At 53.0% G+C, this 24,065-nt stretch overlaps 1 protein-coding gene across 1 annotated transcript in view; it reads left to right on the forward strand.

Moving 5' to 3' along the window:
• LOC142499873 (kalirin-like) overlaps positions 1-24,065 on the forward strand; it is a 376,918-nt gene that overhangs the window by 223,113 nt on the left and 129,740 nt on the right. The window contains 1 exon segment of the mRNA XM_075609896.1: positions 19,761-19,875. Within this exon segment, the coding sequence (XP_075466011.1) occupies positions 19,761-19,875 (115 nt within the window).

Genomic DNA, 24,065 nt, shown 5'->3' on the forward strand with positions numbered 1-24,065 from the left:
TCTGCAACTCACCTGCTCTCTGCCGGGTCTTCGATGATGCGTCGCCATGGCAACGCGGCGTCAAATGACACGGTGGGGTAACGTGACGTCACATGACCCGCGACGTCATTTGATGCCGAGTTCTTGGACAGGGGGGCGCGAACGCTGCGGCTGCCGGGCAAGGGGGCGCAGCTCAAGAATTTTGAGCACCCCTGAACTAGACAACACCTAATGATAAGATAGAAAACTAATTTAATAAAATAATTTAAAAGAACATATGACTAGATCACAGGGAGGTGATGACACTGTTATTGCTCATCCAATGAGAAAAGAATCCTACCTACGACAAGCCGGACTCCAAAAAGCATTCAGGATTGTCTCTATCCAATGAAGCTGGCTTCAGTCGGCTTTCAGTGATGTCCCTACATGGCACTCACACAGACGCCGTACGTGTAGACGTTCTGCTGCCTCCTGCGTTCTCCTCGCGGTTAGATTCGGCTGCGTGCGCAATGCGGAAGTGATTGAACTCTCAGCTCTGCTTTTGAGACCGTCCCAGGGATACATCTGAAGGTTCCCGGATCATCCAGACTGGACAATAATGTATGGTCACATTCCATCATTTCATATTTGGACATTTTTTTAGGCGCCGGATTAATTGAACAGGGTTACACATGTCCATCGAGTTCAACCTATGTCAAATTTAGACAACAGATATTGTACTTATCTTATATTTGTATTTACAGTATATTGATCCAGAGGAAGGCAAACAAAAACTCCAGTGACACATTGTCCAATGATATCTCATAAAGGGGAAAATAAATTCCTCCCTGACTCCAATAATGGCAATCCGATTACTCCCTGGATCAACATCCTTCCCATGTTTACTTATTTGGTATATCGCTGTATATTACACAAGTGCTCCTCAAATTAAAACTAAGCAGCTAATGTGGACCTGACTTACTGCAATCTAAGTTCCTAAGACCTAAGTGCCCTAAGACCCGGTGCCCCAGCCATTGCCAAAACGCTTGCTTCCCTAATCAACTCTATCCTGTCTGCAGGCCATATCCCTAAGACCTGGAAAACTGCCAGAGTTATCCCAATCTTCAAAAGTGGGGACAAAAACACTGTCTCAAACTACAGACCAATCTCACTTCTCCCAATTCTATCCAAAGTCATGGAAAAATGTGTCCATTCCCAATTAAGCGATTACTATACCAAGACAAATTTCCCTAGCCAATTCCAATCTGGCTTTCGGCCCAAACACTCCACGGTAACTACTCTCCTAAAAGTTTGCAATGAAATCCAGTGTGGAAAGGAACGGGGACAACTCACTGGTGCAGTATTCCTAGATTTTGCAAAGGCTTTTGATACTGTTGATCATGCTATCCTGCTTAACAAACTCCAGAGCTCTGGAATAGGGAAACATGCTTTAAACTGGTTTCAGTCCTACCTATCAGGTAGATCCCAACATGTGTCCATCTCCGGCTCTAACTCCAACCCCTTGGATAAAATAACAATAATAATAATAATAGCATGTTCGTGTATAGTGCTGCTAGTTTTACGTAGCGCTTTACAGAGACATTTTGCAGGCACAGGTCCCTGCCCCGTGAGGCACAGGGAGATAGTGACTTGAAGCTGACACCGGGAATTGAACTAGGCTCCCTTCAGTTCAAATTCTTAGTGCCAGTCAGTGTCTTTACTCACTGGGCCACTCCTTCTCCCTCACCTGTGGTGTCCCGCAAGGCTCTGTTCTGGGGCCCCTACTCTTCTCAGCGTTCATCAATGATCTTCCCACAGCTTGTCAGGAAGCCTCAATACACATGTATGCAGATGACACAATCCTGTATGCACACAGCCATAGCCTCTCCGACCTTCAACACATACTTCAGTCTGACTTTTTGAGACTTGAAAATTGGATTTCCCAAAACAAACTGTTTTTAAACACTCAAGTCTTCCAGCGACTGAGCTCCAGATCAGAACCAAAGCTAACACCACCCTAACTCCTGTTACTAGTTTTAAATACTTGGGCATATGGTTTGACTCCCACTTAACATTCGGGGTGCACATTGATACCCTGACAACCAAAACCTATGCCAAACTAGGGGTACTTTACAGGAACAAATCCTCCCTGAGTCTGCTGGTCTGAAAGCGTATCGCACAGCAGATGCTAATGCCAATTATCGACTATGGGGACATAGTGTACGGCTCGGCTCCTCAAACCCACCTTAGCAAACTTGATACCCTCTACAATTCAAAATGCAGTTTTGTTCAGCAAAGTATCCTGGCCGCTCCTCCTCTTACCGTGCCCCCCAAAACTGGAACAACCTACCGGAGACTCTCACAGCCGCCACCAGTCTAAGTTCTTTCATAACTAAGGCTGTCTCACATTTTAATCTGGTCTGTAACTGTTACATACGCCCATAATATATATTATCTCTAACTGTGCATGCAATGTATTGTATATAATGTATACCCTGTTCCCTTATGTAACTGTATTTGTAACCATGGATTATTTGTCATCATAACTCTATGTTTAGGACATACTTGAAAACCAGAGGTAACTCTCACTGTATTACTTCCTGGTAAAACATTTGATAAATAAATAAATACCTTTCCTTTCTAAAAGATGCGCAACCATTTTTGAAGAAATCTATTGTACAGTATCTGCCCTCTCAGTCTCCATGGGTAATGAATCCCGCACTGTAACTGCCCTCACTGAAAAGATCCCTTTCCTTTGTTTCTGGTGAAATCTCCTTTCCTCCAGCCTTAAGGGATGGCCCGAGTCCTTTGTACTGCCCGTGGGATGAACAGTTCATTTGACAGCTCTTTGTATTGACCGTGAATATATTTGTATATACTATAGTTATCATACTCCCTCTCAGACGCCTCTTTTCTAATGTAAACAAATCTAATTTAGCTAGCCTCTCCTCATAAGTCAGATTTTCCATCCCCTTCATTAATTTGATGGCTATTTTCAGTACTTTTCCTAGTTCCATAATTTATTTTTTATGGATTGGTGCCCAAAACTTTACTCCAAATTCAAGGTGAGGTCTTACTAATGATTTATAGAGAGGCATAGTTATGCTTTCTCCCCTTCCATCCATTCCCCATTTAATTTAATGCAAGATAAGATCTTGTTTGCCTTTGCAGCTACTGCATGACTTTGGGCACTATTGCTAAGCCTGCTGTCTACCAGCACTCCTAAATCCTTCTCCATCAAGGATTCCCCCAATATATCCCCATTTCATTTGTAAATCGTCTGTTTTTATTCTTGTTTCCCAAATGCATAACCTTACATTTATCTGTATTAAACCTCATCCAAGTCCTTCTGAAGAGAAATGACATCCTGCTCTGATTCTATTACCTTACACAATTTAGTATCATCAGCAAAGATGGAGACTTTGCTCTCGATGCCAAACTCAAGGTCATTAATAAACAGGTTACAAAGCAGGGGTCCCAGCACCGATCCCTGAGGTACTCCACTTGTTTTGTATTTTGTAACCAGGAGACATTGATAAAAAGTCCCCACTTCCCTAGTCAGACTTCATTGTCTTTTACTGACTGCAGGGAAAAGGATAGCATGGTGGGTAAGAAGAGGTATAAAAAAATGTTTTTGGCTGACTACGCGTGGAACTAACAACCGTAAAAACCACTCTGTAAGAGAGGAAGAAAGCTGCTTTCCTGGGGCATTTAAATGTTTTGAGAACTGGCACACGGCCAAAAGATGCTAAAAATAGCAAACCAAGAAAGGTTCTAAAAATAGAAAAGGGATTGTGTGTGCGCAGAAGTGAAGCGCGGTTAGTTAAATAACTTTTTTTATTTTCATTGTTGTGGATGCAAGAAAAAAAAACTCTTGCTTGTTGCTCTGCATCTACTGTAAATATCCCGATGTGGGTGATTCAGCAACGTGTCCTTAATACTAAGCACTGTTGTTAATATTATTATTATTGATAACTGATAACACGACATTCCCTTTTCCTGCACCCAATCCCATATTACTTACAAAATGCTCTTCTCTTTTACGGCTGTACCTTCCTCTGCCCCTCCTTACATCTCAGCCCTAATATCTCACTGTTCCCTCCTCTGCCCCTCCTTACATCTCAGCCCTAATATCTCACTATACCCTCCTCTGCTCCTCCTTACATCTCAGCCCTAATATCTCACTATACCCTCCTCTGCTCCTCCTTACATCTCAGCCCTAATATATCACTATACCCTCCTCTGCTCCTCCTTACATCTCAGCCCTAATATCTCACTATACCCTCCTCTGCCCCTCCTTACATCTCAGCCCTAATTTCTCGCTATACCCTCCTCTGCCCCTCCTTACATCTCAGCCCTAATTTCTCGCTATACCCTCCTTTGCCCCTCCTTACATCTCACCCTAATATCTCTCTATACCCCCCTCTGCCCCTCCTTACATCTCACCCTAATATCTCACTATACCCTCCTCTGCCCCTCCTTACATCTCAGCCCTAATATCTCACTATACCCTCCTCTGCTCCTCCTTACATCTCAGCCCTAATATCTCACTGTTCCCTCCTCTGCCCCTCCTTACATCTCAGCCCTAATATCTCACTATACCCTCCTCTGCTCCTCCTTACATCTCAGCCCTAATATCTCACTATACCCTCCTCTGCCCCTCCTTACATCTCACCCTAATATCTCACTATACCCTCCTCTGCTCCTCCTTACATCTCAGCCCTAATATATCACTATACCCTCCTCTGCCCCTCCTTACATCTCACCCTAATATCTCACTATACCCTCCTCTGCCCCTCCATACCTCTCACCCTAATATCTCATTATACCCTCCTCTGCCCCTCCTTACATCTCACCCTAATATCTCACTATACCCTCCTCTGCTCCTCCTTACATCTCAGCCCTAATATCTCACTGTACCCTCCTCTGCTCCTCCTTACATCTCAGCCCTAATATCTCACTATACCCTCCTCTGCCCCTCCTTACATCTCACCCTAATATCTCGCTATACCCTCCTCTGCTCCTCCTTACATCTCAGCCCTAATATCTCACTGTACCCTCCTCTGCTCCTCCTTACATCTCAGCCCTAATATCTCACTATACCCTCCTCTGCCCCTCCTTACATCTCACCCTAATATCTCACTATACCCTCCTCTGCTCCTCCTTACATCTCAGCCCTAATATATCACTATACCCTCCTCTGCCCCTCCTTACATCTCACCCTAATATCTCACTATACCCTCCTCTGCCCCTCCATACCTCTCACCCTAATATCTCATTATACCCTCCTCTGCCCCTCCTTACATCTCACCCTAATATCTCACTATACCCTCCTCTGCTCCTCCTTACATCTCAGCCCTAATATCTCACTGTACCCTCCTCTGCTCCTCCTTACATCTCAGCCCTAATATCTCACTATACCCTCCTCTGCCCCTCCTTACATCTCACCCTAATATCTCGCTATACCCTCCTCTGCTCCTCCTTACATCTCAGCCCTAATATCTCACTGTACCCTCCTCTGCTCCTCCTTACATCTCAGCCCTAATATCTCACTATACCCTCCTCTGCCCCTCCTTACATCTCACCCTAATATCTCACTATACCCTCCTCTGCTCCTCCTTACATCTCAGCCCTAATATCTCACTGTACCCTCCTCTGCTCCTCCTTACATCTCAGCCCTAATATCTCACTATACCCTCCTCTGCTCCTCCTTACATCTCACCTTAATATCTCACTGTACACTCCTCTGCCCCTCCTTACATCTCAGCCCTAATTTCTCGCTATACCCTCCTCTGCCCCTCCTTACATCTCAGCCCTAATTTCTCGCTATGCACCTGCCCGACTCTTGCGTTCTGCTCAAGGATGTCTTCTCTCTACCCCCTTTTGTATCTAAAGCCCCTTCCCACCTTAAACATATGTTGTTTCTAGTTATGTGTGGAGATTGCCAAAGGAAGGATAAGTGGCAACTGTTCTTATAATATACTAGCTGAGAGACCCGACGTTGCCCGGGAGTCACACTGTCCCCCCCCAGACACACACTGTCCCCCCCTCACACACACACTGTCCCCCCTCCCCCACACACTGTCCCCCCCTCACACACACACACACACACTGCCCCCCCCCCCTCCACCACACACACTGCCCCCCCCACACATACACACTGTTCCCCCCCTCACACACACACACACACACACACACACACACACACTGTCCCCCCTCCCCCACACACTGTCCCCCCCCACACACTGTCCCCCCCTCACACACACACTGTCCCCCCTCCCCCACACACACACTGTCCCCCCCTCCCCCACACACACACACACACACTGTCCCCCCCCTCCCCCACACACACACGGTGTCCCACACACACTGTCCCCCCCCTCTCCCCACGCACACACAAAGCCCCCTCACCTCTGCCAGGACTCACAGCACCGCTCCTCTCTCCCGCGCTCCTCCGATTGTCGCGCGCCTGGCCCTTCTCTGCTCTCCCTCCTCCCGTCCGGGGAGTGCTGCGCACGCGCCCCCTCTCTGCACCTGTGAGCGGAAGCCACCGGGAAACGTGCAGCAGGGAAGGGGCAGGGAGTGACGGCCACCGGGAGGGGGGAAGGTGAGGGGCCTGTCCGGGGGGGGAAGGTGAGCTGCGGTCCGGGTGATGGGGGAGAGTGACGGCCACCGGGAGGGGGGAAGGTGAGCTGCAAGGGGGCCTGAAGCAGTGGTGTGAGTGTGTGAGGCCAATGAGAGATGTGCGGGGGCGGGCCAAGGGGGCCTGAAGCAGTGGTGTGAGTGTGTGAGGCCAATGAGAGGTGTGCGGGGGCGGGCGGGCGGGCCAAGGGACCAATGAGATTGCCGCTAGGGACAGGGAACACACCAGGGAAACATACATACATACAATGCTTTCAGAAATATATAGTAAGATATAACTACAGAGTCGGGAGGAGGCAGGAATCAGGAATGTGTGAAGAGACACAGACCCTCCAGACAACCTGGAGTCGTGCTGGGGACGGCAGCACCCACACATTAAAACATATATATATATATATATATATATATTATGTATGTATATCTTTATATTGTGCCGTCCACATCCATATAGCGTGTCACAGCAGTAATACACGGGGCATAATAATATAACACGTAATGGGAATAAGCGCTTCAGGCATAAAAGTAACATTAGGGAAAGGAGTCCCTGCCCCAACGAGCTTACAGTCCTGACATCCTTAAATTGTTGGTTGTAGATTACAATGAGGCACAGCTTGGCCATGCAGGAAACCTTGGTATATTGTGGGTACCCCCAGCCTCGCCCTGCCCCGTAAAAGGGAAAATAGTACAGCAACCATGAGGATTTGGACAAACTATAAATCACCAGAAATAAATATGTAATTATCTCCACGCGGTGAGTTTTCTCATTGTACTAAGTGCCACCGAAAGGTCAGCCTGGAGATACAATAACTAAATATTTGTTTCCTTTGATTTATAGTTTATAGATTTTTCATGCAATTAAAGGGGAAATATAATGGTAACGATGTACAAATTGATACATTGATGTCCCTCACTCCCAGACATACTGTCACTGATTGTCCGGGCATCTCACAAGTATCAGCATCCCGTGGGCCTTAGTGGATAAGTCAGAACTTTCCCTTTCAAATGCTATTTTTATTCCCAAAAAAAACCCGCAAATCCTACTGATTTGGGTTTTTGGAGGTATATCTGTGCAGCCCTAAATCCCATTGTTACCCAACGTCTCCTGCCCACTATTATGTGTTCAAAACAATGTAACCGCATCGTATGTACGTGTAACCGTATCACATGTACAGTGTAACCGTATCACATGTGCAGTGTAACCGTATCACATGTACAGTGTAACCGTATCACATGTGCAGTGTAACCGTATCACATGTACAGTGTAACCGTATCACATGTACAGTGTAACCGTATCACATGTACAGTGTAATCGTATCACATGTACAGTGTAACCGTATCACATGTACAGTGTAACCGTATCACATGTACAGTGTAACCGTATCGTATGTACGTGTAACCGTATCACATGTACAGTGTAATCGTATCACGTGCAGTGTAACCATATCACATGTGCAGTGTAACCATATCACATGTACAGTGTAACCGTATCACATGTACAGTGTAACCGTATCACATGTACAGTGTAACCGTAAAACATGCACCGTGTAACCGTATCACATGTACAGTGTAACATATCACATGTACAATGTAAACGTATCACATGTGCAGTGTAACCGTATCAATGTAACCACATCGTATGTACGTGTAACCGCATCGTATGTACGTGTAACTGTATCGCATGTGCAGTCTAACTGTATCACATGTACAGTGTAACCGTATCACATGTACAATGTAACCACATCATATGTGCGTGTAACCGCATCGTATGTGCGTGTAACCGCATCGTATGTATGTGTAACCATATCACATGTACAGTGTAATCGTATCACATGTACAGTGTAACCATATCACATGTACAGTGTAACCGTATCACATGTACCATGTAACCACATCGTATGTACGTGTAACCGCATCGTATGTACGTGTAACCGCATCGTATATGCAGTGTAACCGTATCACATGTACAGTGTAACCGTATCACATGTACAATGTAACCGTATCACATGTACGTGTAACCGTATCACATGTACAGTGTAACCGTATCATATGTACAGTGTAATCGTGTCGTATGTACAATGTAACCGTATCGTATGTACAGTGTTACCGTATCACATGTAGTGTAACCGTATCACCTGTACAGTGTAACCGTATCACATGTACAATGTAACCGTATCACATGTGCAGTGTAACCGTATCACATGTGCAGTGTAACCGTATCACATGTGCAGTGTAACCGTATCACTTGTGTTTGGAGGTACTGTACACGTGTTGGGTTTGGAGGTACTGTACACTTGTTGGGTTTGGAGGTACTGTACACTTGTTGGGTTTGGAGGTACTGTACACTTGCTGGGTTTGGAGGTACTGTACACTTGCTGGGTTTGGAGGTACTGTACACGTGTTGGGTTTGGAGGTACTGTACACTTGTTGGGTTTGGAGGTACTGTACACTTGTTGGGTTTGGCGGTACTGTACACTTGTTGGCTTTGGAGGTACTGTACACTTGCTGGGTTTGGAGGTACTGTACACGTGTTGGGTTTGGAGGTACTGTACACTTGTTGGGTTTGGAGGTACTGTACACTTGTTGGGTTTGGAGGTACTGTACACTTGTTGGGTTTGGAGGTACTGTACACTTGTTGGGTTTGGAGGTACTGTACACTTGCTGGGTTTGGAGGTACTGTACACTTGTTGGGTTTGGAGGTACTGTACACTTGTTGGGTTTGGCGGTACTGTACACTTGTTGGGTTTGGAGGTACTGTATACGTGTTGGGTTTGGAGGTACTGTACACTTGTTGGGTTTGGAGGTACTGTACACGTGTTGGGTTTGGAGGTACTGTACACTTGCTGGGTTTGGAGGTACTGTACACTTGTTGGGTTTGGAGGTACTGTACACTTGTTGGGTTTGGCGGTACTGTACACTTGTTGGGTTTGGAGGTACTGTACACTTGTTGGGTTTGGCGGTACTGTACACTTGTTGGGTTTGGCGGTACTGTACACTTGTTGGGTTTGGCGGTACTGTACACTTGTTGGGTTTGGAGGTACTGTACACTTGTTGGGTTTGGAGGTACTGTACACTTGCTGGTTTTGGAGGTACTGTACACTTGTTGGGTTTGGAGGTACTGTACACTTGTTGGGTTTGGCGGTACTGTACACTTGTTGGGTTTGGCGGTACTGTACACTTGTTGGGTTTGGCGGTACTGTACACTTGTTGGGTTTGGCGGTACTGTACACTTGTTGGGTTTGGCGGTACTGTACACTTGTTGGGTTTGGAGGTACTGTACACTTGTTGGGTTTGGAGGTACTGTACACTTGTTGGGTTTGGCGGTACTGTACACTTGTTGGGTTTGGCGGTACTGTACACTTGGGTTTGGAGGTACTGTACACTTGCTGGGTTTGGAGGTACTGTACACTTGTTGGGTTTGGAGGTACTGTACACTTGTTGGGTTTGGCTGTACTGTACACTTGTTGGGTTTGGCGGTACTGTACACTTGTTGGGTTTGGAGGTACTGTACACTTGTTGGGTTTGGCGGTACTGTACACTTGTTGGGTTTGGAGGTACTGTACACTTGTTGGGTTTGGAGGTACTGTACACTTGTTGGGTTTGGAGGTACTGTACACTTGTTGGGTTTGGAGGTACTGTACACTTGCTGGGTTTGGAGGTACTGTACACTTGTTGCGTTTGGCGGTACTGTACACTTGTTGGGTTTGGAGGTACTGTACACTTGTTGGGTTTGGCGGTACTGTACACTTGTTGGGTTTGGAGGTACTGTACACTTGTTGGGTTTGGAGGTACTGTACACTTGTTGGGTTTGGAGGTACTGTACACTTGTTGGGTTTGGAGGTACTGTACACTTGCTGGGTTTGGAGGTACTGTACACTTGTTGGGTTTGGAGGTACTGTACACTTGCTGGGTTTGGAGGTACTGTACACTTGCTGGGTTTGGAGGTACTGTACACTTGTTGGGTTTGGCGGTACTGTACACTTGTTGGGTTTGGCGGTACTGTACACTTGTTGGGTTTGGAGGTACTGTACACTTGTTGGCTTTGGCGGTACTGTACACTTAAAAAGAAAAAAAGCGCAAGGCCCATAGAGTAGTATAGTCTAATTTATCCACAAGAAAAAACGGTTAAAAACACTTACAACAATACAGTTGTTTTAAGGCACTTCGGTACTGTGATAGACCGCAGGAACAGAGGCACATAGATAGTCTGATGGACTTTACCAATTGTATTAATTTAGAGCGCTGGTGGATACTCTCAGGGACAGTGGGGTTTTTCCCATCTAGTTCCCCATTGTGTCTAACCCATTTCAAACCCCTATTCAGGTACTGTACACTTGTTGGGTTTGGCGGTACTGTACACGTGTTGGGTTTGGCGGTACTGTACACTTGCTGGGTCCCACATTAGTAGCACCTTTACAACATTACGTTGTAAAGGTAATATTCCATATCTGAATCCTGTCTGCTTCAACTGTTAATTGAATTAAGATTTGACACCTAGGCAGGGAACACACTGTGTAGAAAACCATCTGTTTGAATGTGCCTCAGATGTGCTAATTAAGCAGACAGAACCACACTGTCAGGTGACTTTTTAGGCCCATATAAACCAAGTCAGAACAGCTAGTCTGCCTGCAGCCCATATCCAAGTGGCCCATTATAAGTGGAAGGACTACTGAACAACTCTACTGAACAACTGAAGTTTAAAAGGAAGTTCAAAAGAAGTGAAGAAGTGAACACCCCATCTGGCCCTGATTCCTGCATTTGAACTACGCTGGAAAGGAGGATATCATCGATACCAGACTGCATCATTACTGCTGTGATGCCGCCTTTACCATTTATATTTGCTGTGACTTCACTTCTTCTCAAATGATGCACTTCTTTTTACCAGCCTCAGTGTCTCAAACTCTATTCATATATCTCCATCTCTCCTTCCTTCACCACTTCTCTGTTCACATGAACTCCTTTCTTACCTGCGTCCTCTCACACCACACAGCTATATCCCCTGCACTAAAACACACCCCTACAAATCATCCTCACACATCCTCTTTCTATCCATGCTTCTCCTCCTTGCTTCTGGGGATATCTCTCCCAATCCTAGTCCCTGCCTTATTCATACATGCGCTCGTCCTCGCCTGCCAAATGCAAACTCTACTCCCTCTGGTGTCAACCCCTCCAACCTCATACCCAGCCCCTGCCACCCTCCCTCCTCTCTCCCTCTCTCCAGTTCTCCTGTGCTCTTTGGAATGCTCACTCCCTTTCTAACAAGTTCCTCTCTGCATGATTTCTTTCTCTCTCACTCTCTGCTCCTATTTGCCATAACTAAGACCTGGCTCACTCAGTCTGACTCTGCTCTGGAAGCTGCCCTCTCCTATGGTGGCCTTTCCTTCTCCCACACTATGCGCCCTGATGGCAGGGGCGGAGGCGTGGGGCTCCTGCTCTCCTCTCTCTGCTGTTACCGAACCGTTCCTATTCCTCCATCTCTTGCTTTTCCCTCCTTTGAGGCTCACACTGTCCAGATCTTCTCTCCTCTCCCTGTCCATGTGGCGGTCATCTATCGCCCATCTACCTCTACTCATCCCCCCTCTGCCTTTCTCTCTCACTTTGAATCCTGGCTCTCTTTCTTTCTCTCCTCAGACTCCCCTGTTCTTCTCCTTGGGGACTTCAATTGCCACATTGATGACCCCTCTCTCCCTTGGGCTTCCCGCTTTCTTTCTCTAACCTCTTCTTTTGGCCTTCAACAGTGCACTGCAGCCAGCACCCACAAGGATGGCCACTACTTAGACCTGGTTTTCACTAAAAACTTCTCTCTCTCCAATTTCTCCATTTCCCCTTTTCCTCTCTCTGACCATCACCTCATCTCATTATCTCTATCTCGCTTCTCCCCTTCTCCACCTCCATCTACCCCCCGGTTCTGCAGAAACCTGCGCTCTATTCACTTACCTGACTTTGAGTCCACTTTACACTCCTCACTCTCCTCTCTCAGCTCTGCTACAGACCCCGACAACCTGGTCAGGAACTACAACTCTGTCTTGTCCTCCTCTCTTGATCTACATGCCCCACTTTCTCTGCCACACTCGCCCTTCTAACCCTAGACCCTGGCTAAATTCCCACACGCGCATGCTGCATTCCTCCACTCGTTCCTCTGAACGTCTCTGGAGGAAATCTCACACTCTCGCAGACTTCCTTCACTGCAAATTTATGCTATCCTGTTTCAACTCTGCCCTCTCGCAAGCTAAACAAGCCTACTTTTCTTGACTAATCAACATGCACAAGTCTATCCCACGCCAACTGTTCTCTGCCTTTGATACTCTACTCAAACCACCCTCAGCTGCCTCTCCTTCCTCCATCTCCGCTCAGGACTTTGCTGACTATTTTAAGGAAAAGGTGGAATCCATACGGCAGAACATCCCCTCTGTTTCTTCCTCCCATCCTACACCTCTTCCTAACTCTCCTCCTGCCTTCCTTGACTCTTTTTCCACTGTCTCAGAGGAGGATGTGTCGCTGTTGATCGCCTCTTCTCCCTCTACCACTTGCCCTCTTGACCCCATTCCCTCCCATCTCCTAAAACCGCTTGCTCCTACTATAATCTTTACGCTCACACACATTTTTAACTCCTCCCTCTGCTCTGGAACCTTTCCATCCTCCTTCAAACATGCAACAGTCATACCATTACTCAAAAACAGCAAGCTTGACCCTACATGTCTTTCTAACTATCGACCTGTCTCCCTCCTGCCTTTTGCCTCAAAACTCCTTGAACATCTTGTATTCTCTCACTTGCTCCATTTTCTCAACACCTATTCTCTTCTAGACCCTCTACAATCTGGCTTCCGCACTGCTCACTCCATGGAAACAGCCCTCACTAAAATAACTGACGACCTCATTGCTGCCAAAGACAGAGGTCATTACACTCTGCTCATATTACTCGACCTGTCTGCAGCATTTGACACCGTGGACCACCCTCTTCTCCTCCACATTCTCCATACTCTTGGTATTCGGAACAAAGCTCTATCCTGGATCTCATCCTACCTCTCCCATTGTACTTTCAGTGTCTCTTCTGCTAACACCTCCTCCTCCTCTTTGATCTCTCTGTGGGGGTACCCCAGGGCTCTGTCCTGGGACCTCTTCTCTTTTCTCTGTACACACTCTCTCTAGGTGACCTAATAACATCTTTTGGGTTTAATTATCACCTCTATGCCGACGACACACAAATATACTTTTCAACACCCGACCTTACACCTGCTGTACAAACCAAAGTTTCTGAATGTCTCTCTGCTATATCATCCTGGATGGCCCTCGCCACCTTAAACTCAACATGGCTAAAACAGAGCTCCTCATACTTCCTCCAAAACCTGGCCCTACTACCTCCTTCCACATTACTGTTGGAACTACAATCATTCACCCAGTAGCCCAAGCACGCTGCCTAGGGGTCACACTCGACTCCTCTCTCACATTCGCCCCTCACATTCAAAACATTTCTAAAACCTGTTGCTTTTTCCTCCGCAATATAACTAAGATACGCCCTTTCCTCTGTTGCTCGACTGCTAAAACTCTGACTCAGGCCCTCATTCTCTCCCGTCTTGATTACTGTAACCTCCAGCTGTCCGGCTTTCCTGCCTCTCACCTGTCTCCCCTACAATCTATCCTAAACGCTGCTGCCAGAATCACTCTGCTCTTTCCTAGATCTGTCTCAGCATCTCCCCTCCTGAAATCCCTCTCCTGGCTTCCGATCAAATCCCGCATCTCACACTCCATTCTTCTCCTCACTTTTAAAGCTTTACATTCTTCTGCCCCTCCTTACATCTCATCCCTAATTTCTCGTTATGCACCATCCAGACTCCAGCGTTCTTCTCAAGGATGTCTTCTTTCTACCCTCTTTGTATCTAAAGCCCTCTCCCGCCTTAAACCTGTCTCACTGACTGCCCCACACCTCTGGAATGCCCTTCCCCTCAGTACCCGACTAGCACCCTCTCTATCGACCTTTAAGACCCACCTTAAGACACACTTGCTTAAAGAAGCATATGAATAGCACTGTGGATATTCTGAACACATGATACATAAGCTTGGCCCCCTGCAGACGCACTTACCAGAACTCCCTCCTACTGTCTCTGTATGTTCTCCCTACCTACCAATTAGACTGTAAGCTCCTCGGGGCAGGGACTCCTCTTCCTTAATGTTACTTTTATGTCTAAAGCACTTATTCCCATGATCTGTTATTTATATTATCTGTTATTTATTTGATTACCCCATGTATTACTACTGTGAAGCGCTATGTACATTAATGGCGCTATATAAATAAAGACATACAATACAATACAATATTTCACATTAGGAAACAGATATTACATACTATAGAGAGGCATTTTTGTGATTGTGGCTGCAATACGTGTTAGTAAATAGGTCTGTGCTGGTACGCTGTGCAGAACCCGTGTCCCACCAGTATCTGGACCCGATACGCTGTGCAGAACCCGTGTCCCACCGGTATCTGGACCCGATACTCTGTGCAGAACACGTGTCCCACCAGTATCTGGACCCGATACGCTGTGCAGAACCCGTGTCCCACCGGTATCTGGACCCGATACGCTGTGCAGAACACGTGTCCCACCAGTATCTGGACCCGATACGCTGTGCAGAACCCGTGTCCCACCGGTATCTGGACCCGATACGCTGTGCAGAACCCGTGTCCCACTAGTATCTGGACCCGATACGCTGTGCAGAACACGTGTCTCACCGGTATCTGGACCCGATACGCTGTGCAGAACACGTGTCTCACCGGTATCTGGACCTGATTCTCGGACAGATCATGGGGGCTTTAATATTTATACCATTATGTTACTTATCAGTTACAGGGTCCGACTGAGGGTTAGGAATGACAGATATTTTAGTGAGTGCTGAATTATTCCCACACGTGCTGCCAGCGACGCACTAACGCGCAGTGACGCGGGGAATATTATTCCTGCTCAGCCACTTGGGCATTTGTATGCTAATAAATTGGGGGTTTTATAGGAAGCTATAGAGCTATCCCCAGAACTGACATGTGGCATGTGGCAGAGGTGGCACCGGATAGATCTCTGATTCGTCTCTCAGATGCACGGAATTAATTCTGCACGCATGCGCAGAACTTGTACCTAGCAGTCAGTGGGAGTCGCGGCGCGGGCAGTGTGAGTCGCGGCGCGGGCAGTGTGAGTCGCGGCGCGGGCAGCGTGAGTCGCGGCGCGGGCAGCGTGAGTCGCGGCGCGGGCAGCGTGAGTCGCGGCGCGGGCAGCGTGAGTCGCGGCGCGGGCAGCGTGAGTCGCGGCGCGGGCAGCGTGAGTCGCGGCGCGGGCAGCGTGAGTCGCGGCGCGGGCAGCGTGAGTCGCGGCGCGGGCAGCGTGAGTCGCGGCGCGGGCAGCGTGAGTCGCGGCGCGGGCAGCGTGAGTCGCGGCGCGGGCAGCGTGAGTCGCGGCGCGGGCAGCGTGAGTCGCGGCGCGGGCAGCGTGAGTCGCGGCGCGGGCAGCGTGAGTCGCGGCGCGGGCAGCGTGAGTCGCGGCGCGGGCAGCGTGAGTCGCGGCGCAGGCAGCGTGAGTCGCGGCGCTGGCAGCGTGAGTCGCGGCGCGGGCAGCGTGAGTCGCGGCGCGGGCAGTGTGAGTCGCGGCGCGGGCAGTGTGAGTCGCGGCGCGGGCAGTGGGAGTCACGGCGCAGGCAGTGGGAATCGCGGCGCAGGCAGTGGGAGTCGCGGCGCTGGCAGTGTGAGTCGCGGCGCAGGCAGTGGGAGTCGCGGCGCAGTCAGTGTGAGTCGCGGCGCAGGCAGTGTGAGTCGCGGCGCTGGCAGTGTGAGTCGCGGCGCTGGCAGTGTGAGTCGCGGCGCAGGCAGTTTGAGTCGCGGCGCAGGCAGCGTGAGTCGCGGCGCAGGCAGCGTGAGTCGCGGCGCGGGCAGTGTGAGTCGCGGTGCAGCGCTGGCAGTGTGAGTCGCGGCGCGGGCAGTGTGAGTCGCGGTGCAGCGCTGGCAGTGTGAGTCGCGGCGCAGGCAGTGTGAGTCGCGGCGCTGGCAGTGTGAGTCGCGGCGCTGGCAGTGGGAGTCGCGGCGCAGGCAGTGGGAGTCGCGGCGCTGGCAGTGTGAGTCGCGGCGCGGGCAGTGTGAGTCGCGGCGCGGGCAGTGTGAGTCGCGGCGCGGGCAGTGTTAGTCGCGGCGCGGGCAGTGTGAGTCGCGGCGCGGGCAGTGTGAGTCGCGGCGCGGGCAGTGTGAGTCGCGCCGCGGGCAGTGTGAGTCGCGGCGCGGGCAGTGTGAGTCGCGGCGCGGGTAGTGTGAGTCGCGGCGCGGGCAGTGTGAGTCGCGGCGCGGGCAGTGTGAGTCGCGGCGCGGGCAGTGTGAGTCGCGGCGCTGGCAGTGTGAGTCGCGGCGCAGGCAGTGTGAGTCGCGGCGCAGGCAGTGTGAGTCGCGGCGCAGGCAGTGTGAGTCGCGGCGCTGGCAGTGTGAGTCGCGGCGCTGGCAGTGTGAGTCGCGGCGCTGGCAGTGTGAGTCGCGGCGCAGGCAGTGTGAGTCGCGGCGCAGGCAGTGTGAGTCGCGGCGCAGGCAGTGTGAGTCGCGGCGCAGGCAGTGTGAGTCGCGGCGCAGGCAGTGTGAGTCGCGGCGCAGGCAGTGTGAATCGCGGCGCTGGCAGTGTGAGTCGCGGCGCAGGCAGAGTGAGTCGCGGCGCTGGCAGTGTGAGTCGCGGCGCAGGCAGTGTGAGTCGCGGCGCTGGCAGTGTGAGTCGCTGCGCTGGCAGTGTGAGTCGCGGCGCAGGCAGTGTGAATCGCGGCGCTGGCAGTGTGAGTCGCGGCGCAGGCAGTGTGAGTCGCGGCGCAGGCAGTGTGAGTCGCGGCGCAGGCAGTGTGAGTCGCGGCGCAGGCAGTGTGAGTCGCGGCGCAGGCAGTGTGATTCGCGGCGCTGGCAGTGTGAGTCGCGGCGCAGGCAGTGTGAGTCGCGGCGCAGGCAGTGTGAGTCGCGGCGCTGGCAGTGTGAGTCGCGGCGCTGGCAGTGTGAGTCGCGGCGCTGGCAGTGTGAGTCGCGGCGCAGGCAGTGTGAGTCGCGGCGCTGGCAGTGTGAGTCGCGGCGCTGGCAGTGTGAGTCGCGGCGCAGGCAGCGTGAGTCGCGGCGCAGGCAGCGTGAATCGCGGCGCTGGCAGCGTAAGTCGCGGCGCAGGCAGCGTGAGTCGCGGCGCAGGCAGCGTGAATCGCGGCGCTGGCAGTGTGAGTCGCGGCGCAGGCAGTGTGAGTCGCGGCGCTGGCAGTGTGAGTCGCGGCGCTGGCAGTGTGAGTCGCGGCGCAGGCAGTGGGAGTCGCGGCGCAGTCAGTGTGAGTCGCGGCGCAGGCAGTGTGAGTCGCGGCGCTGGCAGTGTGAGTCGCGGCGCAGGCAGTTTGAGTCGCGGCGCAGGCAGCGTGAGTCGCGGCGCAGGCAGCGTGAGTCGCGGCGCGGGCAGTGTGAGTCGCGGTGCAGCGCTGGCAGTGTGAGTCGCGGCGCGGGCAGTGTGAGTCGCGGTGCAGCGCTGGCAGTGTGAGTCGCGGCGCAGGCAGTGTGAGTCGCGGCGCTGGCAGTGTGAGTCGCGGCGCTGGCAGTGGGAGTCGCGGCGCAGGCAGTGGGAGTCGCGGCGCTGGCAGTGTGAGTCGCGGCGCGGGCAGTGTGAGTCGCGGCGCGGGCAGTGTGAGTCGCGGCGCGGGCAGTGTTAGTCGCGGCGCGGGCAGTGTGAGTCGCGGCGCGGGCAGTGTGAGTCGCGGCGCGGGCAGTGTGAGTCGCGGCGCGGGCAGTGTGAGTCGCGGCGCGGGCAGTGTGAGTCGCGGCGCGGGCAGTGTGAGTCGCGGCGCGGGCAGTGTGAGTCGCGGCGCGGGCAGTGTGAGTCGCGGCGCGGGCAGTGTGAGTCGCGGCGCGGGCAGTGTGAGTCGCGGCGCTGGCAGTGTGAGTCGCGGCGCAGGCAGTGTGAGTCGCGGCGCAGGCAGTGTGAGTCGCGGCGCAGGCAGTGTGAGTCGCGGCGCAGGCAGTGTGAGTCGCGGCGCTGGCAGTGTGAGTCGCGGCGCTGGCAGTGTGAGTCGCGGCGCTGGCAGTGTGAGTCGCGGCGCTGGCAGTGTGAGTCGCGGCGCAGGCAGTGTGAGTCGCGGCGCAGGCAGTGTGAGTCGCGGCGCAGGCAGTGTGAGTCGCGGCGCAGGCAGTGTGAGTCGCGGCGCAGGCAGTGTGAATCGCGGCGCTGGCAGTGTGAGTCGCGGCGCAGGCAGAGTGAGTCGCGGCGCTGGCAGTGTGAGTCGCGGCGCAGGCAGTGTGAGTCGCGGCGCTGGCAGTGTGAGTCGCGGCGCTGGCAGTGTGAGTCGCGGCGCAGGCAGTGTGAATCGCGGCGCTGGCAGTGTGAGTCGCGGCGCAGGCAGTGTGAGTCGCGGCGCAGGCAGTGTGAGTCGCGGCGCAGGCAGTGTGAGTCGCGGCGCAGGCAGTGTGAGTCGCGGCGCAGGCAGTGTGATTCGCGGCGCTGGCAGTGTGAGTCGCGGCGCAGGCAGTGTGAGTCGCGGCGCAGGCAGTGTGAGTCGCGGCGCTGGCAGTGTGAGTCGCGGCGCTGGCAGTGTGAGTCGCGGCGCTGGCAGTGTGAGTCGCGGCGCAGGCAGTGTGAGTCGCGGCGCTGGCAGTGTGAGTCGCGGCGCTGGCAGCGTGAGTCGCGGCGCAGGCAGCGTGAATCGCGGCGCTGGCAGCGTAAGTCGCGGCGCAGGCAGCGTGAGTCGCGGCGCAGGCAGCGTGAATCGCGGCGCTGGCAGTGTGAGTCGCGGCGCAGGCAGTGTGAGTCGCGGCGCTGGCAGTGTGAGTCGCGGCGCTGGCAGTGTGAGTCGCGGCGCAGGCAGTGTGAGTCGCGGCGCTGGCAGTGTGAGTCGCGGCGCAGTCAGTGTGAGTCGCGGCGCTGGCAGCGTGAGTCGCGGCGCTGGCAGCGTGAGTCGCGGCGCAGGCAGCGTGAGTCGCGGCGCTGGCAGCGTGAGTCGCGGCGCTGGAAGCGTGAGTCGCGGCGCGGGCAGCGTGAGTCGCGGCGCGGGCAGCGTGAGTCGCGGCGCTGGCAGCGTGAGTCGCGGCGCAGGCAGCGTGAGTCGCGGCGCTGGCAGTGTGAGTCGCGGCGCTGGCAATGTGAGTCGCGGTATCCGGTCCGTGCTTCCTGCCTGAATTTCTCCTGTTCCTTTCTTTGCAGGGGGGCGGGATAAGAGAGGGGGCCCCATCCTGACCTTCCCGGCACGCAGCAATCACGACAGGATACGGCAGGAGGACCTTCGCCGGCTGGTGACGTATCTGGCCAGCGTGCCGAGGTAAAGACAGCGCTCGCTCTGACACTGCCCCGTGTGTGCAAAGTATCTCATGTGTGACAAGATCCAGTAACAGAAAGGAGTGACTTTTAGGGGTCCGAGTTTTGAAACTTTAAATGTGTCGGTGTACTGCAGTGGTTCCCAACCTTCATCCCCCTGTGCTCCCCTGCGGGGAAATATTTGCCCCCGAACACCTTCCGTAGTTAATTCATTTTATTTCCTAACAGGACGTGTGTGACCGATCCCAGGCAGTATAGTGTCCTGAGCTCTAGGGGGAACCCGCGCTTAATAATCCCCCCAACTGCCCTTCAGTGTGTGCAGGCAGCATGGGGGGGATAACTCACTGCGGGAGCTTCCAAAGTCACGTCCCACAATGCCTTGCTTCTGTGGATGCAAAGCATTGTGGGAAGCTCCTGCTGTAATTGACAGCTATACCCCCCACACAAAGCGGCAGTTTGGGGCCTTACTAAGTGCGCAGTCCCCAAACGGGCTCAGGCCCCCGCTACACTGTCGAAGGTCCCCCAATACCGATGGTTTTGGGGGTAACCCATTGGAGATGCCTCACGGACCCCTAGGGATTATTCTGAATCAGTAGTCTAGCGTAGGGGTGCGCAAACTGGGGGACGCGCCCCCCAGGGGGGAGCAAGATTTTCTAGGGGGTGGGGCGGCTACAGAGGTCCCACGCTCTTCCCCAATTGAAATTAAATGCCGGGGGAGGCGTGAGGTCTCTGTAACTTCTCTTAACTGCTCCCAGACGGCTCTTCAGCGACGTGTCACCATGGAAACGTGCGTCAAATGATGCTGCGGGATGACGTCACATGACCCGCATTGCCATTTGACGCCGGGTCCAAGGACGGGGGGAAGGGGCGCAAGCGCTGGGGCTGCCAGGCAGGGGGGTGCAGGTCCGAAACGTTCTGCACCCCTGAGTCAGATACCTACCCGGGGCCTCATTAAGAGGAGAAGGCGACGCGGGAGGATATGTGACACAGAGCGCGGGAGGAGGCGACGCGGGAGGAGGTGACGCGGGAGGATATGTGACACAGAGCGCTGGAGATCAGCGCTCAGCAGAAGGGAACCTAATTCCTCACAGTGACAGCAGCCGGTCCCTCTCTGTGCTGCCGGTGACAGAACACGAACCCAGGGAAGCCATCTGTGCCCTTACCCCCGGCCATGTGTGCGAGAGAGTGAGCGGGCGGGCGCTGAGCGAGCCATGGAGATCACTAAGGAGAAACACGGGCAGGGGCGGCCAACTCCAGTCCCCAAGGGCCACCAACAGGTCAGGTTTTTATGATATTCCTGCTGAAGCACAGGTGGCTGAATGAGTGGCTCGGTGGAAGAGCACTTGTATTGCAGCTGTCTGACCCCGGGGGGACTGGCCGGGATTGGGACGCTGTTATCTGATCTTCAAGCCCAGGCCGTCTCCCAGAAACCCGCTTCCTTTCTTCTTTACTATTAGAAGTTCCTCTGACTTTCATTTCTATCCAAGTCCTTTATTTAACCCCTTCTGTGCCGGCAGGGGGCCTGCAGCGCTTTGCAGACAGATCTGTCACTGATTCCTGCATCAGCACGAGAGCTTATCATGAAACCGCGCCAGGGTTTTCTGTTCTGCAGAAATCTTTTCGTAAGGCTGTATTTACACGGGCTCTTAAAAATGGCCCCCGCTGAGGATGCACAGGAGCTGCCTCCTAACGACCCCCTAACCAGTGTCACATTGGCATTGCTGCAGCTTTCTCTATTTGATGAGTTTATTAAGCAGTTAATGAGAGCCCCGTGTGTGTTACCCTGCGATGCGTTGCAGGCCCCCTGGCAGTGTAGGGTTGTCTGAGTCCCTGCGGTGTCCCTGCGGTGTCCCTGCGGTGTGACTGCGGTGTCCCTGCGGTGTGACTGCGGTGTCCCTGCGGTGTCCCTGCGGTGTCCCTGCGGTGTGACTGCGGTGTCCCTGCGGTGTCCCTGCGGTGTGACTGCGGTGTCCCTGCGGTGTGACTGCGGTGTCCCTGCGGTGTGACTGCGGTGTCCCTGCGGTGTGACTGCGGTGTCCCTGCGGTGTGACTGCGGTGTCCCTGCGGTGTCCCTGCGGTGTGACTGCGGTGTGACTGCGGTGTCCCTGCGGTGTGACTGCGGTGTCCCTGCGGTGTGACTGCGGTGTCCCTGCGGTGTCCCTGCGGTGTGACTGCGGTGTCCCTGTTGTGTGACTGCGGTGTCCCTGCGGTGTGACTGCGGTGTCCCTGCGGTGTGACTGTGGGGCCCTTGCTGATCCCACTACATGTCATGCCGCCTTTTTTGCTCATATATAGAAGTTGTTAAAAGCTCCCATTCTGTCCCCTTCTTGGCTTAACCCCTTGCTGTCCGGCCTTTCTGCCCCTCACCTGTCCGGTGAAGTGTGGTGTAAGTGTGACGGAGCGAAGCGTCGCAGAGTAACACTAATACTTTGTTATTGACAGACTGATGGTTCTCCTTTTGATGTGATCGCTGCGCAGATAATCACATGACCTGCGGCGGATGTCCAAATCCGCCGCCCTTAGGCACTCGCCTCCGTTCTGCCGCTCTGCTTCCCCTTCAGAATCCAGCGTCAGATGACGCCGCGGACGTCACTAACCTGACGTCGCACAGCGTCACGTTACCATGGTAACGCGACGCGTGATGTAATTTGTCGTTTGTGACGTTCCGCGGCGTCATTTGGCGCATGGTTTTGAAGGAGAAGCAGGGCGGCAGAACGGAGGCGGCGGGGACAGCTAAGTAAGTCTCTTCCCGTTAGGTCCGAAAGGCCGACAGGGCGACAAATGCAGATGGGACATTTGGGCCGCCGCCGCCCCAGGCTCGGGCCTAACGGGAATCTGACACTGCACACGACCCGGGCATTCTGGCACGGAAAGTTTAGCTTGCAAAGCAAATGTTAGAAATGGTAGGGAAGGTGTTGGAAGGGTGAGTGCTTTTGCTGTACGGTACCTCCCATGTGTGTTGCATGAGTTTCCGGGGGGCCGGAGGGATCCGAATGGTGCACGGCTGTAGCTAATGGTGTGTGAATGATGCACTAAATTGGCGTCCTGTCTGTACGGATTGCACAGCTGCAGGGTGACCTCGGGCTACACAGAGGCTTTGTATAGTACACAGGGAAACGCATTATACTGAGTGCAGCTGTGAACGGCATCTCCTGCATGGTGTAGGATCTCCTGCATGGTGTGGGATCTCCTGCATGGTGTAGGATCTCTTGCATGGTGTAGGATCTCCTGCATGGTGTGGGATCTCCTGCAGGGTGTGGGATCTCCTGCAGGGTGTGGGATCTCCTGCATGGTGTGGGATCTCCTGCATGGTGTAGGATCTCCTGCATGGTGTAGGATCTCTTGCATGGTGTAGGATCTTCTGCATGGTGTGGGATCTCCTGCATGGTGTGGGATCGCCTGCATGGTGTGGGATCTCCTGCTTGGTGTGGGATCTCCTGCATGGTGTGGGATCGCCTGCATGGTGTAGGATCTCCTGCATGGTGTGGGATCTCCTGCATGGTGTGGGATCTCCTGCATTGTGTGGGATCTCCTGCATGGTGTGGGGTCTCCTGCATGGTGTGGGATCTCCTGCATGGTGTGGGATCTCCTGCATGGTGTGGGATCTCCTGCTTGATGTGGGATCTCCTGCATGGTGTGGGATCTCCTGCTTGGTGTGGGATCTCCTGCTTGGTGTAGGATCTCCTGCTTGGTGTGGGATCTCCTGCTTGGTGTGGGATCTCCTGCTTGGTGTGGGATCTCCTGCTTGGTGTGGGATCTCCTGCTTGGTGTGGGATCTCCTGCTTGGTGTGGGATCTCCTGCTTGGTGTGGGATCTCCTGCTTGGTGTAGGATCTCCTGCTTGGTGTAGGATCTCCTGCTTGGTGTAGGATCTCCTGCTTGGTGTGGGATCTCCTGCTTGGTGTGGGATCTCCTGCTTGGTGTGGGATCTCCTGCTTGGTGTGGGATCTCCTGCTTGGTGTGGGATCTCCTGCATGATGTGGGGGTGACCAGAAGTCAGATTCCAGACCGTACAACGTCTTCGTTCTTTTCTGGTCTGGGGAAAGGATCCTAGGGTCATTATGAATGAGATCTGGGGAAGTCCGGATTCGTGTTTCTGTAGAGTAGGTTACCGGCAGGTCGCTCTACGACATTTCGTTGCTGCCATTTTGCCGCCGCCAGCCACTTTGCCGCTAAAGTAAGTGCTTTACTCTAA

Source organism: Ascaphus truei, chromosome 7 (genome assembly GCF_040206685.1).
Source record: "Ascaphus truei isolate aAscTru1 chromosome 7, aAscTru1.hap1, whole genome shotgun sequence".
NCBI lineage: Eukaryota > Metazoa > Chordata > Amphibia > Anura > Ascaphidae > Ascaphus > Ascaphus truei.